The sequence below is a fragment of the Clinocottus analis genome, unplaced genomic scaffold (genome assembly GCF_023055335.1).
Source record: "Clinocottus analis isolate CAN_PGR_092001 unplaced genomic scaffold, fCliAna1.0.p SCAF_7, whole genome shotgun sequence".
Lineage (NCBI taxonomy): Eukaryota > Metazoa > Chordata > Actinopteri > Perciformes > Cottidae > Clinocottus > Clinocottus analis.
In genome coordinates, this window is record NW_027176229.1 from 13,603,232 (window position 1) to 13,621,095 (window position 17,864).

At 41.4% G+C, this 17,864-nt stretch overlaps 1 protein-coding gene across 7 annotated transcripts in view; it reads left to right on the forward strand.

Annotated features, from left to right (window-relative positions):
• The window catches only part of mctp1a (multiple C2 domains, transmembrane 1a), a 120,118-nt gene that overhangs the window by 80,551 nt on the left and 21,703 nt on the right, over positions 1 to 17,864 (forward strand). For all 7 annotated transcript variants that reach the window (XM_068566549.1, XM_068566543.1, XM_068566546.1 and 4 more), the window contains 2 exons: positions 4,108 to 4,224; positions 14,148 to 14,204. In XM_068566549.1, the coding sequence (XP_068422650.1) occupies positions 4,108 to 4,224; positions 14,148 to 14,204 (174 nt within the window). The remainder of the gene's footprint in view (positions 1 to 4,107; positions 4,225 to 14,147; positions 14,205 to 17,864) is intronic.

Consider the following 17,864-nt stretch of genomic DNA (forward strand, 5'->3'; position numbering starts at 1 on the left):
CAGGTTTAATTGTGCTGCAGATCTATGTTCCGCAGGAGTACAGCAGGGGGCAGTCTAGCACCACTGAACGATGGGTCGGCTGTTCACAAACAGGACACAGACTCCCTCCCTCTCTCATTGCCTCGAACTTAACAGGACTTCTAGTTGCTATCTGGCAACACTTAGTGCCAGCATGGAAATTGATGTAAGAGAGATAAAGGGGAACTCTGAAATCCAAACTTCAGTTTCACTCCACTGAGACAGAGCAGGGGGAAAGTTAGCCTGGTGTGTGGTTAATGTAAGCCAAAGTACTGAATATTACCCTCCCACAGTGCCGCGGCTCTGAGCCGTAAGGACGCGGGCTGTGTTTTGAAACTAATAATGCAAGATACAACTCTCAACCCGCCGCAATGAGGGCGTGAATAAATCATTTGGACTTCTCCATTTTGTTAACATTTTAGAATATATTTTCATGAGTTCAGGGGATTTCTTAATAGTAAGAAAAAGCAGAAAAAATAATAACCTTGCTCAAATTCAACTACAGAGACGTGTCAGAATAAATTAGTGTGTTGCTTCTGTGTATTGTTTTTTTAGCCAAAACATTACAAAATTTACTACCATGGTTCTACTTTGTTAAACTTTTTGATTGTCTATTTTAATTATACATCTCATTTGAAATTCAGCTCGTGCTAAGATGTGAAGTTTGCCCAGTTCAATGCAGCCTTTAAATATATTTGAAATAGTTTAACAGATTTGTCAGTGAGAAATATTGTTTCACTTTGTTTTATGACAATCCAATTGTTATGTTCTTAGAAATTTCAGTGCATTTCACCAAAGACTTGTTAAAGCACAAGTAATTAAAAAAAAAAAAAACGATGATAGTTTTTTTTATGACAAAAAAGATTTGCTGTTTAAGGGTAAATTGCTGGAAGTGGTTTTGGTGTCAAAACCAAATGTCTGTTCTAAAAAATAATGCATATTTACACTGACTGTTTTTTTATTCGTCCAGATAATTACAGCTGCTATTTAATACAATAGTAGTGTGAGAAGGAAAAATATAAAAACATATTTAGTTTCAGTCACAAATATAATTTAAACTTATTTACATGCTCTCAAAACTGAATTAGAGACTTTGCATTGTTTGAATAACATAGAAGTACGTATACAGAGAGAGCTAACACAATGTGTTCATGTAAATATTTTGACATTAACACACAGGGAAAAATTCACCAATATAAAGCAAGAATGGGGCATGGTGCATGTCCAGATACCACGATCCATCACCAACCACATGTGTCTCTGACCACACAGAGTCATCTACAAATTGTTCCCGTAGTCTACATCTGGAGCTTCATTTCGCATTCCCCCGTCTTTTTTTTCCCTTCGGTCCGCCACGTTTTTATCGTTGTGTTTCCCCCCTGCTTCTTTCTGGTCGCTGACATCCACAGCAGGCAACTTCCCATTCTCTCTTCCCCAGGCGAAGAGCTTGCTATCTGGTGTTGCAAGCAATGGGGGGGGTCGCCTAGTCCTGGTGGAAAGGTCCAGGCACTGCAGGGCCCCTATTAACCAGCCGGGGGGCACGGAGACGGGGCAGGGCCGGCCACTACTGAGCCTGGGTGTCCGGTTCCTCTAGCTGCCAGTCAAAACTTCGCCCCCAGCTACTATAACCAAATAGAGGAGGAATGAAGGGGGACGGCAGGTTAAACAACCTCAGGCAAATGGAGAAGAAAGCAATATTTCTTTTAAACATAAAAGAGGGTATTAAGGTTTCATATAAGCATCAGGACAGAGAGGAGTAATGTATTTGTTGTGTTATAATGATACAATGAGCGATTAGAGAACCAGGTACTAAATATATTTACCGTACAATATATGCCTGCCGTACAGTATATTTATAGCAGGAGCACGGTGTGTAACTGCGTCAAGATCTTTTTGTAAGTGTGCAGGTATTTATAGCTTCTCCCAGAATAGGTTTAAAGATGTTTGCTCCTCTTTTGCACATTGTTTAGTTACAGATTATTCCAGTGTTTATCAGTGTTCCAGATTTGTGAATTATACTAATTTGTAGGAATATGTCTTTTTTTTTAAAAACAGTTACATTTTACAGAGTGAAAAATATATGTCAGCATATGTTGGGTCTGTATGAAAGTTTCTGTTGTTGCGCTTCCACGGTCCCAACGTCGTTTTCTTCTGTATGAAGGGAAATGGTTGTTTTGTTTATTAGTACACAAATATGAATTATTGAATAGTTTCTTGCCAATTCTCCTACACAGTTGTATCAGAGAGACTCTTTAGATGAGAGAAAGTGGAGTTGAGCCTGAGAGAGACGGAGAAAGATTTCAACCCTTACGGGAGATGATTTTGCACCAAGGCCACTCAGGTTTATTTGAAAAACACATTTAGCTTTGAGCATTATGTAAATGTGCTGGACATTTCTAATGTTTAATTTATGTCTGTTTTTGCTTCGTATACACTGTTATTTCGTTTTAGAATAAGTTGTAGCTCTATTCAAAAGTTTGAAACTTTTTTATGTGAAATGTGGGAAAGTTGGGAAAATGTTTAATTGTGCGATTGGGAAGAGTTGTTTTCGTTGCTATTCAGATGTGCGCGTGTGTATGTATGTCTGTGTGTGTGGGGGGAGGGGGGGTGCGCACGGGTATGTGTGTGTGTGAAAAAGGAAGTGGAAACACAGACCGCCTAGTGTGAGCGTGTGTGTCTGCAGTTTAGTGTCCGACTAGCTCTACTACAGTAACCGCAGAACTGCATACACACTCTTGAGGTGCTGTTGAACCTCATATTCACAATAACCTTGAATTGTAAACACAATGAAGAGAGCTTGTTTTTCACTCTCTCTTTCTCCACACACGCACGCACGCACACACACACACACACACACACACACACACACACACACACACACACACACACACACGCACACACACAGAAATGTTTTCTATCCCTTGTTAAGCAAAACAGGATATATCATAGTTGGTACAGAGACCAATACATCTGTTATATACAGTAATAGTCTCCATTTCACCTCTCTAAAAAGCGTCCCATCAAAACTGTCTGTTAAACATGTTTGCATTTACATACAGAGAGTAATTTAAGTTGTCTTTGATCATATTTGAACTAATGAATTTCTGGTACTTGAATTTGATAAAGATGTTTTGCTAGAAATGGTTTGCATTTCTCAGCATTTGTTATAATTGCTGTTGAAGTATTATCAATCATGAAAAATCTCTGTATACATATAAATCAAATTATTAGAAAAGAAAAACACATTTCTTTCATAGTCTCCAATTTAATCCCCCAAAATTACCTTTTTCTTCCAGCTTCACTTTTTGAAACTGTTGACACTCTCACAGTTAACATAATGCTGTCATAAAATAACACGCCTCCGCCATTAGCAATGTCACTTTCCCACATATATCTTGTCCAACACACCACAATAATCTGTTGTCAGAGGTTAAGGAGCTCGGCCAAAACCAAAATACAAAGTTTTAGGAAAGGTTAATTTTCAGATGGTACTTTTTTTGTCTGGATGATGAGAGAGGAGGTATAGAGGTTATGGAATTGGCAGATGGGTGCAGAGAAGGTTAGAGATGGGGCATACAAGTCTTTTGGGGTAGAGGAGAGAGTATTAGGGCTGGAGTGACAGGGTTAGGGACCGAGGGTGTGGGGTGTGTGAGGTCAGATACTGCAGTTTGGGGTTGAGTATGGAAGGGTCAGCTTTGACAGGCTGCGGCCTCTGGGATGATTGGCATGGAGGAAAGAGGCTCTGACGGCTCGTACTCATCCTCCTCATCATCCTCCTCCTCAGCTGGAGGCCCAGAATGCTTTGAGGGTCAGAGTGTTGAACCTCGGCTTACAGACACCAGGCCTGTACCTTTGTTAAAGCCCAGTCTTACTTTTACGCTTTGTTCCACGGTGGTTATGATTCTGCATATGAATGTGTTTAAATGCATCGTTTCCAATCGCACACATGGTCGGCGTACGTTCTCAGGAGTTTTCCTCACGGGGGTCAATATTGGGTCTTGAATGTATACACCCTTAACCCACACTGTTCAATCTTTTTGTTCTCACTTTTCTTTTGCTGATGGTTTTGTCTTTTTCCTCTTTCTTCAGTTTTTTGTCATCGTTGTTTGGAACTTTGAACTCTATATGATTCCTCTGGCTTTGCTTCTGCCTCTGGTCTGGAACTACATCCTCATTGCATCGGGGAAGGATACAAGACAAGATGTGGTGAGTAACCCAACAGCTTCCTGATATCCCTCCGCCTTTCTTTCGTTTCACTGTAAAATGGGAAACCATTAACCATTATAGAGCCATTATGCTCTTTTTATTGACAACATTATTCACATTTCCATGCATTTCATTCCTTTGATACTAGACGTAGTACAAGCAGATCATATTTGTGCTGTTAAAGATATGGCAGGTGATTATGATCAATGTCGATATACAGGTGTGTGATAAAACATCGAGATGAGCATAATATCAACTCATTTAAAATGTATCTTTTGATTAAATTGCACAAACTTTAGTCAAAATTAGAATTTAATGTAAAATAATCTCTGGTGAATTTTTTTAAGATAAAAAAAAAAAAGCGCTCCATTCGCCCCTTGAGCAGCTGCATTCTCAGTACAATCTCACATTTCTCACTTTGCCTTCTTTGAGGAAGAGGGAGAAATAATAGGCTGTCACCTTGAGCTACGTTACGCCACTTACCAGGTAGTATATTTATTTAATTCATTTTTTTTTTTTTTTATCTCTTATACCAATTAAATGATGTCAAAGCAATGTCATGGAGAAACAGACATGTTTTAATCATAGCCAGGCACATTTGGAGAGTAGAGAGTGAAAACGAGAGAGAGAACTGGACTATGGCGTGAGCGTGAACAATGAAGTGATTAATTTTAATAAGTGCATTTTCCAAGTCTCAGTTGGAAATAACCAGTTAACAGACTTCAGATTTTCTTGCAGTATCTTGCCTTCTATATGTATGTGTATCTCTTCATAAGGATTCTTTGGGTTGGATTGGATTTGGAAGAGATATATTGTCATTATGATGAGCCAAATCTCATTGCTTTGTGTCATTGTAATATTACACATAAAATGGAATTAGATGTGAACTGCACATAACTTACAACCCAGATTTATTCGCTAAGTCTCCACAGCTAAGCTTCTCTATTTATAAGCCTCTGTTTCCATATTTGTTAATTTAAAAAGTTGACAATAAAATCAGCAGAACACAGCCCTGTGAGACAGATACAAGCCGTCTCTTACTTGAGTCTCAATAACCTGATAGTATATATATACTGTAGTGTGTGGTGATTACTGGAATTTAAAGTATTTGAACTGGATATAATCAATTGAGTCCATAATTAAAGGTTTGCAATTACAAGTAGGTTGTTAGACAAAATAAATAATTTTCTAAATTTGTGAATAAGACATGAATTTCAGAGGATATATTTCTTCACCTGTAGATGGCGACATTGCTTGACAAAAAAAAAATCACACATGCCTTAAAACAAAACCCAGCATGATGATTTGTCCCCCCCACCTGCTGCTTGTATTTATCCAGACCTAATGATATTCTTTTCCCATGCACTTCCTAATTAAAATGAGGTAACAAAGGTTACATATTCTCTTAATGTGCCACTCACTTCACATATGAGTATGTACATGTAACTCCCACTTCATGCAGAATTGCTTTTTTCTCCTCCTTGAAAGGAGCTATTGTGTCTCAAGTAGCTCAGGAATTGGTTGGAACATTAAGACATGTTGATAGTGTTGATACTCATAAGGCAAGTGCCTTTTAAAACAGCAATGCTGTTTTGCTAAGCTCTACGAAGTTTCCCTGTGCTCAGGGACAAGAAAAGATATAGACACTGATTGCTGTACTGGCAGTATCTTTTAGTGCAAGTTGTTAATGTCTAATACTGTCTTCGTAACATCACACCACTGTCATTTTCATTGCAAGTACTTCTACGCACATCTTAGCTGAAGGTTCTTCTGAAGGTTGCTTCAACATCATCATCTTCAAAGTTTGAGGGTGTTTGGTTAAATTCAAAGGAAGTATCTGCTTGGGACACTGGACTGAATAGATCACCAAGGCCAGGCATATTTTTTTTTGCCATGAGAGCACTCCTGCAAAGTTTCATATCTGACCCTCTTCTCGATACGTGAGTGTTGTGTGTACTTCTTACTTTTGGACAGCCTTGATGTGTGGGGTGGAGGGTCAGAGCTACTAGTGAAGAGTTTGGGCTGGTGGTGAGATAGTCAGAAGGAAATATGCAAAGTATACTTCTGTCCTGTTCTCTTGCACTACAGAAGTGAATGCACAGCTGTGTGCATGATGCATTACTATATGTTGTGTGTCATTATGGTGGTCTTCTGCTGCCTGATGTAGTCTGATATGTTCACTTTTATTCCAAGGTTATGATTCAGGCACAACCAAAGTGTAGAAACACAGCTGCATGTGTGTGTTGCTCCAGGTGTGTGTTTGCATTATATTTCCATGTGTGTGGGAAAATATTGTGTGTGCATAGAGAGTAAAGGTCTTTGTGTGAAAAACATTTGCATGTACGGTCACCTACTGTGTGTATGCAAGTATGCGTGCGTTTGCATGATTGTGTGCAGATAATATTTGCAACAATATAGCCGATGAAAGTGGGATTAATTGTCAAAGATTAGCACCATTCATGCTCCTTTTCTTGCTACTGAGATAGAGCAGCACGGGCGACACAGAGAAGATTCTCTGACAGTCGTCGTCTTGGCATTGCAATCTCACTGTCTCAGGATTGGTGAATGCAATGAACACTCTCTTCTTGCTCCGATATCATCTTTCTGCCTCTCTCAGTTGTGATTTTACTATCTTAAGTAAAGTTTAAACACATATAAATAAAGTAACTTGCGATTGGTGAAGGCATTCATTACTTTAAGGCATTTGTTTGCAAATGCGGTACACACACACACACACACACACACACACACACACACACACACACGCACAGACACACACACACATTCAGATGCATGTATCCCCCGAGTCCTGTCCCTGTTTGTTTCCAGAGTTCTCCAATCTGCGTCAGTGCATGGGGGGAAGTGGGTACAGAGAGTGCATAAAGTATCTGCGTTCTTCGTTTCCTCTCCCGGTCCCCTGGATTCCTCTTCCGAGTCTTTATCAAGCTGAAGTCATGAACGACTCACAGTTTCCCTCTCGCTCTTGGCAGAAAACAGAGAAGAATAGAAAAGAAAACAAGGGGAAAAGGCTTTCTAATTATTATAAACAACACACCAAATTAAAGCATTGTGCTGTGCCGAGCAAGGGTCAGCATCCGGAGCGCTGCGGTTTTCCAGCAGTCTGGGGTGAGGGTAATGCCAAAGGAATCTCTGCTGAACTCACTCTGAAGGGTGAGAGAGAGAGAGAGAGAGAGAGAGAGAGAGAGAGAGAGAGAGAGAGAGAGAGAGAGAGAGAGAGAGAGAGAGAGAGAGATAGGGTGGGGGAAAGAAGTGCAACAAAAAAAAAGTATTCGCTTGAGTACAGACTTCCTAATGAACTGAGGGGCCTTGCTTCATCTGATGGGTTCAATGTGAGGACCCTTCTCTGATTTTACACCACAACCGCAGCCCATATCCCCGTTTATAGCAAATACACAAACATAGTGTTCTCTACACACTGTAAGTCACCACTCAGGGTCACTGAATGTTGTGGTTACATGCTGCTTTGCAAACAGATCTCGGATCAGCCCTCCTTACCCTCGCCCCAACCTTGACCAGTACCTGCTAAGCAGTCGGAGCATCCTCAGAACAGCGATTAAAGGAGGCGATGCACCAGCAAGGTCGCCGACCTCCTCTCTCATCATGTAGCACTCTGACCTGTGAACACTGACTCCTCAACGTTGTTAGCTGACCTGTGCCTCATACTGTACCATGCTCACTGAAGTAAACAAACAAAGAGGACCTTTTGTGTTTTTGAATATACGTGGAGTATGATACTGCCTATGTGGAGTATGATGCTGCCATGGCAAAAGGTCCTTCCCATCTTTTTGCATTTGTATTGAGTCCCCTATTGTTGGGAGGTAGAAGGGGCACTTTAATGACATGACCCTCTCCATCTCTATCTTGTTTTGAAACCTGAAACAATGTGTTACTGAGATCCGTCCCGAGCCTGTTGCAAAGGACGCTGCCAGTAGGCTGGGCTCGGTCAACCACAGGACAGGCGGCTCTGCAGGAAAAGACAAGAGCTGCAAAGCATGCATGGATGAATGTGTGCATGTCTTCATAGCAGTGCGTCATATTCATGTGTGTGCCTGCTTGCATGGTGCACACTGAAATTAAGGAGCAGAGACACATCCCAATAGAAATCATTCCTTGGTGTTCTGTTGGCCTAGAAAGGTTCTTACCAGATGTTATGAAGGTGTTAATTTTAGAGCAGGCTGTAGTAGAGGGCACATACGGAACATGGGGATATCTCTCTCTACCACAGGATGATGGGCAATTAGGCCTTGTCACACTGGAGGACCATCATCTTTATCCCATGCTTTAGACCATTACATAGATTCACCAACCCATTACAGAAGAGAAGACTTTAATGGCCTCACACTGGCAGACATGCTCCAAGTGTGACATCGAGCAGACAACTTTCTATATATCCTGATAGCATTACCATAAAAACATGACAATACATCTCTCTAAATTTATTAATTTCTAATAAAACAATTGACTAGGTTTTCTACAAATATTTTTTATTTTATATGTGTTTTAATCCATGTATTATTCATACAAAATAAGAAAAATCAATGTGGTTTATCTCCAAGACAGTAATAATGTCTGATTTTATTGTAACATGGTACCATTTTTAGAACAAGACGTCATTGCCATTTATATATATTGTATTTTCTCCCTGATTTTGCATCGAATAAAAAAATAAAATAATTCTGCATCTTAAAAACATTCTGTGCCTTGACATCTGCCCTCATTAAGAGCCACACACAACACAGGTAGAGATGAGGAGATATTAGGAAAGCTAGGAAAAGAGGAAACACTGCCTATTATACCTCAACTCTTCCAAAAAAGTAACACCTCCACTTTTTCCCTATAAAACCACAACTCTGGAAAGAAAAGGAGATGGAGTGGGAGCAGGAGACAGAAAAAGACAGAGAGGGATTCAGAGAGACGGAGGCAGAGGAAAACAGCGGTGGATGGCAGGCACTCCTCAATGCAGAGTCAGACATGGCAGTTGGTGACAGGTGACAAAATCAAAAGGTCATGTCACTTTTAACTGGGAGCGCCTGTGCCCCACTGATTTCCCCCGTGCCGCCCCGGCATCACCGCAGTCGTCTCTGCTCCTCTTGCTGCCTCTCTGTCGCTGCTAAACTGGCAGATAGGATGGCAGGCTGGCAGGCAGAAAGACAGGCGACGGGCAGAGTTTGAAGCGGGACGGGAGCATCGGGAGCATCAGGAATGCCACTGCAGAATCCTCCCAGCCTCCCTTTTCATCATGTTGTCTCTCTTTCTCTTCCTTTCCCTCCATTTGTCTAACTCCCTTCATCTCACTGAACCTTTGTAACTGTCTGTGCTCTTTGCGAACAACGTCAGCAGCTCGGGGTGTCTGCCTCTGTGCTTGTTGTTGTTTTGTCTATACAGTACACCCGCTGAAGCTGTTTTGGAGTTTCTTTTTTTTCAGTTTAAACCTTGAGCTTAAGGGTACAGATGTGAGTTTGTTTGTGTGGAATAGATTGCACATCAAGTATGAACCACCTCAAGCCCTCTTTTCCACAAGTGAGTAGAAGAAACAATGAGACAAGACAGCATCATCCGTCTGAGAAGGACAAACATCTTATCACTGTATTTACTCACTATCTTAACAGCGCATGTAGATCATGTAAAATTGTACTTTCCTCTTGATAGCTGCTGAATCCCTGACTAAACATCCTCATTTTGTCAGCAAATAAGCAATGAGACATATGCATTGTGTTAGCCATGCTTACATTACTATCCCGAAACTCAATCTTCTCCGACGCTCTCAGATTTGGTGTTGTTTTCATGAATATGGAGCCGGCTTTCTCACGCCCACCCCCAGCCTCCAGCTCCGGTAGCACCCCAGCCTCACCCCTCTCTTGCCCCCTGCTGGGTGAGCCCTGGCTGGGGCAGTGCAGATGGAAGGGCCCCCCTCTGAGGGCCACGGCTCTGACAGCTTGTGAAGGGCCTGTGTGGGTCAGCCAGACCCAGCCAGCAGCCCTTATCAGACGCACAGCCCTCCCCCAGTCTGCAGAAACTGTGGCGCAGGCAATATGCACAGGCACACACACATACACTCATGGACAGTGCATACCAAGTAGGGCCTTGAGATCCCCCAGCCAGCAGTCGGCCAAACCTCAGCAGCTGGAGAGGTTAAAACCCCCTCACGTATCAAAGAGGAAGAGCAGCAGGGGGGTAGAAGGAGGAAGGGATAGAGGAATGGGAGTAAAAAGGAGGAGAAAATACATCTTCTTGTTCGCTGAGATGTCTGCCTCGCCGTCAATTCCCACTGCGGCTGTCATTGGGAAGGTTAGGAGGGGATCTGGGGGAACTCAGCCTGGTCAGAAAGATAGCGGGTCGAGTTTAGAGGCATTTGAGTGAAAGGGTGAAAATGAGGTGGCTACTACTTCAGGTAGTAGTAGATTTTTACTTTCCCTCTGTGGGGTGTGGGTGTCTGTGTGCACACACTTGTTTCATTGATCAAGACAGGATCTATCTCTTAAACTTCCATGAAAGTAGCATTTTGTTTTATTCCTGACATGTCCACGTTTAAACACTCCTATAAGGATCTTCATGTGTAGTTATACAACTATGGGTAACTATTTCTAGTTGATAAGCTGGTTTGCATTTTTTTTTCAAAGTCAGAGTTAACTTCGCTCGAAATTGAAGACACTGCAGTCCGGTTGATGCACAGCTACGAAAGCTGCTTTGATTTGAGTTAAAGGGCTGAGAATCATCTTTATTACTACATTCACAAAACTCTACAGAACCATGGCTCTGTCCTGTAAACAGTAGGTTGTGGAGCAAAACATCTGATTAAAACACACACTGGGCTTTTTTGTCTCCCTTAAATCTCTCTAGTTTTACCATTATTAAAGATTCATTCCAGAAAGATTTAACAGGAAGCAGAGAAGAACGGAGAACCAGTAAGGCTGAATGTAAATTACTGCTAACAGGCCAATGCAAAACATAACAGAGTCACAGTTGCAGCTTTGTAGTTGTCAAATCACCAAATGGAGGATATTACACCACCTCTTATGTGGTTTGGCTGGTTGGACTAGTATGTCATTCAAAATGAAGTCGCAAGTAATCAAAACCTCTCCATATAGAGTAAATGGCATTCTTTTCAGAGTAAAAACATTGAATACTCAATTATTTTTACAGTTCATTTTAATGGACAGTAGTCCCTTCTTCACAGACTTTACAGTATGCAGTACAGTCAGAGAGGAACATCGGAGTGCTGTAGCAGAGTTTATGCTGGCATCTGAACCAAAGCAATGTATACTTATTTTTTGCAAATCAGCATTTTAGGTATAAGCCACTGAGGCCAAAGCAATGTATTCATACTTTTACAGCCATTTGATTTTTCAATGTCATTTTACTCTGTTATATTCTTTGTGTGTATTTCATATTATCACCATCTTTGTATGTATTTATGGTGCACAGTGTAATCTGTAAGAGTAGCCTGCATCATCCCAGTATCATTTGAATAGGCCTGAATATGTTAATCCCCACCTCAGTAGATATTGAATTGACTGGAGCAGCTCTGCAGGCAACGTGAGCTCTGCGCGATCCTGTCGACAGCAAGGCTTTGATGCAGCCGTGCTGTAATGATAGTAATTCAAACAACATGATAATGGAGGGATAAGCAGACAAATGATATCATACACCAAACAGGTCTTAGAAAGAGCGAAAGAATGAGACAAATAGAGAGAGAGGGAGAGGGAGAGAAAGAAAGATGTTTGGAATTCATCGGCTGCACTGAGGTAATTTATATCCTCCCTTACTGAGACAGTAGCTTCAGTGCACACATTTAGCCGTGGCAATCTTCAGGGCAGATGACATGTTCCATGTCGTTTTATTTATTAATTTTACACTGTGTCTCATTGCAGGAAACATGACTTCTCTCTGTAACCAGAGGCGATAGAGTAGAGAGAGCAGAGGGAGACAAACGACTCTATCATTCTCTCTGTCTCTCTAGGTCATGCTTCTCCAGCTAGCTCATGCTCATTCCCTTTGTTTAAAGTTTAGAGCGTGTGCCAGGCGTGCCCTGGTAAAGCCTCTGTGTGGTGGAATCCATTATGTTTGTATTTTGGCACGGGTGAAAGGATTTGGGATGAACCATGATGACTTTACAAACAGTTATAGCTCATTTGTTTGGAGTCGCCAGAAGGCTTTTATTTTCCAGCATCACGTCGACATCTTTTGCCTCGTGAAGTGAAAGAATCCTCTCTTTGGTTTTTGTATACTGTATTAGTGACCATATTCTGTATCTACACAGAGAGCAACAGTCAACAGTCAAGCTTATTTGTCTTGACACTGATGGAGTCTGAATGATCAGTTGCTGTACAGTTAGACAGTTAATAAAATGTGGTGTGTCCTGCACACATTGATGCATGACACTGTGCACGAGAGACTGAGCTATTGATAGAACACACACACAAACACACACTCACTATTGACTCTACCCTCTCAACTCTGCTGTTCTGAACTCCTCTTTGTTTGTGTGGGAAGCTGCATTTACATAAGAGGCTTATGTCAGCCGCCACATAGTTTCCCCCCTTATTTCGATGAAAAACAAAAAGGACAAAAGCTATTGTCTTGTTAAGTAATGATTTTTGGATTTCTCTCTGGAGGTGGTTAGGGGGTTGTGGTGGCGTTCTTTTTGGGGGGTTGGAGTCGGTAACGCAGCACAACAATGAGAAGAGATGAATACTGAGGTTGACAGCTGTAGGGCTTATGATATGGATGTGTGTTTATTTCATTTTGGAGCAACAATATGACCTTGTAGTTTTGATTTGATTAACAAAAAGAGGGTAGATAAGGGATATAGCAGGGATCTGTGGTTTTTGCCTCATTGGCATCAGTCTAGACACATGAACTTGTGTATGATCACAAAGACACCCAAACAATTAAAGTACTGTAACATTAAACACTAATCAGTCATAGTATCACTAAACAAAGTGGCCCAAGCTGTTTTTGTTGGTTCAAGGCTTTCCATATCTGCCAAGACATTTGTTTACTGGCTCGCCTTTCACATACAGACAGAGAGGCCTTAGCTGCACGTAAAGGACTGCATTTTCAGTGAAGCCAATTCCCAATACATTTCAATGTATCTAAATGTTTAAGGAAAAATCACATTATTGAATAGGAAAAAGCACAACTTGCATGTACCCTTGTTGTATCGTATAATCAATGTATCTCATATCTGCTGTATTGTACAGTGTGTATCATGGTATTTGGGCGCTTCAGAGCTACACCAGCTTTACTTTCATCGGTTGTGGACCACTGAAGCATGTAGTTGCTGTTCTTTGTGACTTGCTCTGTGTGCTCCAGGCTTTCTTCTTTCTTCTCTCATGGAGCATCGTTCTGTGAGAGGATGTGAAACAATAGGTAGATGAATGTATAGTGTTAGAAAAGGCTGGCGGTACAGAGGAGAGATGAGTGCAAAGGTTAAAGAGGTCGGATGAGACTAAGCAGAAGCAGAAACAGAGGAAGAGTTCTTGGTCTCGTCCTACTGAATGTAATGAGATCTGAATGCTTTTTTGCAATGCAATTTGAGTGGATGAATAGACTTTAATCCTCAGCCCGTTGAAATTCAAAGCCAGAGCATTTGCTTACATTTACAGAAGTGTCAACACATTTGAACAACAGAATGTTTCTAAAATTAAATTCTAAACATTTCTGAAGCTTGATACATAATAGCCCACACCAATCCAGTAGTTGTTCTGTCTGCATGCTTTCCACACTCATTAACAATCTCCTGCCAGACATAAGCATAACCAATCAGCTTTAGTATGCCTCTTCGGCTGTTCTAATGATGTTAACCCTGTGCTATCTGATGTTTGTTTGTTCTATAGCTGTTGCATAAACGTTCCTGTTTCTCTTTCTTCTTTTTCTCTTTCCTCTGTTGCAACTGTCAGCAAGCAGTGGAGGACCTGCTGGAGGATGAGGATGAGGATTTTGACAAAGATGACAAGGTAATTATGTCTTGTATCTGGGATGGACACACACACACACACACACACACACACACACACACACACACACACACACACACAGACCTGTGCGTACACTCACACTGCCTCAGGAGATGTTGACACTGCTCCACACACCGGAAACACAAACAGAAGAAAGAAATGACTCCATCTTTCCCTCCATCTCCTTCCCTGTTCAGGTATTCTCACTGCCTGAGGCACAAACACATGTACAAAGATTGTACAGCCTTTTAACCTTTTGAAAAGTTTTCTCTGTAGATATATACACAACACATTTCTCACCTTTCCTCTTTGTGGTTTGCATTGGTTTGCGAGTGCAGTTTGGTACACTATCCTCATGTTTTGCTTCACATAACACTGTTGAATTTCAGTTACGCTTGTGCTTCAGCCCCGCTTTCTGAGAACATGCGCCCACATAAAGTGCTTAGTTAGCTATTTAGGTCCACTCACTGCTCCTTTATGTCCCAGTAAAACAGCATCTGGGCTTGTCCAGACACTATCAGGTAACAACAGGTGGCTGCTTTACTGCCTCCGCTCGTTTACACTGTAGGAACAGCTACTGAAACAAATGCCACTGGATAGGATAAGGCCCCTTGTCAATGTTCCACTTGGGAATGGTAATTGAAATGGTACAGCTCTTTAGCCAACCACTGTTTCGTTTTGTTTGGTGTGGCACATAAAACAATGTGCTGTTTGATACTCCGGTCTAATGAGACTCAGGCGGTGTCAAAATTATAACTCAAACTTTTAAGGAATTTACACATCTATTACTATGAAATGAGTGAAATAGCTTTACTGAACAGTCTGGAATCAGAAATTACTTGAGCTGATACTTGATGCCTTACAGCCACACTTTTGCAATATAAAGGTTAGTAGGCTAAGATGTGGTAAATTGCATGGTCTGGTTTGAAGATCTTGTTGGAGGAAAACTGTTTGCAATGGTAATTGTAAAGGCCTTTGACATGGCAATTTGATATGTGAAAATGATCTTTGCCTGAGGACACTCTGTGTGCAGAATGTACGTATACAACTGCAACCTTGCTACAATTTGTTCCTGTTTTGAAGCGCCATAAGTGAAAGCCTGCAACAAAAGGGTTAGAAAAACAAATTTATAATGCAGATGGTCAAACAGTCATCCCACTAGTGAGTCAGGCAATCAGTCAGCCGGGCGGCCAGTTGGGCGATGAGAACACAAAGATACGTGAGCATTACATCCTCTCCCACAGTGATGCAGAACCAAAGTTTCATCGCTGTGAAGTTCCAAGGCTGAAATGTACAGGGGGGCACTGACTGAAGATATGCACCAAGCAACCTTGAACCTTCCTTTTTTACCCTTCTTTAGGTCTGGCCTCCATCATTGCATTTCCCACCTCCTCTCAGGGAAGAAAATATAGGCTTTTAAAAAAGCAGAAGATTATATGAAATACATTTTTGGACTTTCATATTGAAATGAGCAGCAGCAGCAGCTTTTGCGGCCTCTGTCAGATTTGGTTCCAAACTGATTATTCCACATAAGAGGGCCTTGCTCTCTGTGCTCACACAGGGCTGGGATGCTGGATAGCGCAGCCGCCACAAAGGCTACAATTTACCAACTCCGGCTTCATACATTTTGATCTATTGCTCCCCTCAACTGTTAGCATTTCATTTGAGCTGTAGGGAAGTTGAAAGGGGAGCATTTTTGTTTTTTCTTCGCCTACATGTCTTTGCCCTCCCACTCTCCTTCTACCCGTTCCTTAATCGTCCTCTTCCCTGCCTTTTTTTATTTAATTCTCTCTCTCTCTCTCTCTCTCTCTCTCTCTCTCTCTCTCTCTCTCTCTCTCTCTCTCTCTCTCTCTCTTTCTCTCTATCTCTCTCTCTCTTTCTTTATTTTTCTCTCTATTTTTCTCTTGCTCTCTATCCAACCTGTTTAAGTACAGAACAAATGTACTTTCAAGGCTAAACAATGTTTTTTCTTCTTTACATTGATATGAGGTATTTCACATTGGATATGGGGTACAACTTTGAATTGTATGATAAGTATGAAGGACGGGTCGAAGGAGGCCTCTTTTATGGCACAGACCTATAAGGGAGAGAGTGAAGAAAAGAGAGAGAGAGAGAGAGGAAAAAAAAAAGATTAATAAATATGCCAAGGCCTCATTTTAATTGAACTGGAAGCATATGTTGCAAGTATGTACAATCCGTCCCAGATGTTTACTCCGGCCATGTGCACAGCTCTTCCCAGAGCACCACAAGGCAGCTATTAGCTGGATAACCTTTGCTCCAGAGGCTAAATGGGGTATTACATGGCCAAAAAGTAGAGCACCTGTTTTTCATTGCATGGAGGACCCCTTGCAGGCTTTTTTGCCTTGGCTCACCGCATGTGTTTTGACTTAACAGATTGTTGGGCAGTCGTGAAAAGTGTTTTTCTTGTGCGCAAGCACTGATATTAGTCACTTGATCTCAATGAATGTCCAGCATCTAGATTAATTGATGGGGATGGCTTAGTTGTTACCACCAAACAGGACAGCACATGAAGGGTAAAAGAATGTTCGACACAAATTCGTTTTTTTTGCTTCCTCTCCCCTCTTCCTCCTCCTCTTCACTGTGTGTTTGTGTGTGTGAGCGTTGACCTTCAACATGGAATGTTGCATGATTCTTATTGCCTGCACACAGACATAAAATATGTTAGCAGTATATTGCCACCTTTAACCTCTATTTTCAACTAAACTAATTTCAAACACAGTGGCAACTTGCAAATGTATTTTTTCTCCTTCAAAGTACATTAGTTATCCAATACATGGATGTAAGACACGATGATATATCAATTATATACTTAAACATGACCTGCATTATATATATTATGCTTGAAAGGATCATATTTTCTGAGACGTAAGCTACTTAGCCACCCATTAGGCTCTTGTCGCCGTCCTAGTAGCACTTTCATTTTCCTGGAAGATTAACAATGGCTCCATTCAAAGTTTCAAAGTAACATGCGGCTGAGCAGAATGCATAACACCAGAACCCTGGAGCAGCAATTATCAATGTTATTAGTTACACCTGTGATTTTTTGCTATGATGTAGAAAACATCTGCCATATTTTAAATGACACAGACATTTACTCACATCTAAGTATATGAGTTCTTGTCACCTCAACCATCTCTACTCACTCAAAGACAAAGCACATGCATGTTGTTGTTCCTTTTAATTACATCTTATTGATTAAAACAAATTTAAATATAAAACCTGCAACCCCGAATACCTTGTATGGACCTTTTCACAATCTCCCAAGACAGCTTGAAGTTACATTACAATATGTGGACAGTGTGCGATAGAATCCTTATATTTACAAGCTACTGGCTGCAGGGGCTTTAGTACACAATGTAGCCTGTGATGTCTCCCCTCACCTGTGGGCTCACTGTCCAGAGCTGTCATGAGGCAATCACCTAAAGGCTTTGCATGTCTGTGAGTATTTGTGTGCATAAATGGGTTTGTTTCTGTTGTTAGTGCAGTTTCGCTGGGATGGGGGGGGGGAGGGAGAGGAAGGTAGAAAGAGAGAGAGAGAGTTTCAGAGAGAGAGAGAGAGAGGGAGACAGAGACAGACTGAAGGAGTGAGGAGATTACCTTTACACGGTTGACTGGTCACTGAAGCGCTCGTGCTCCGCT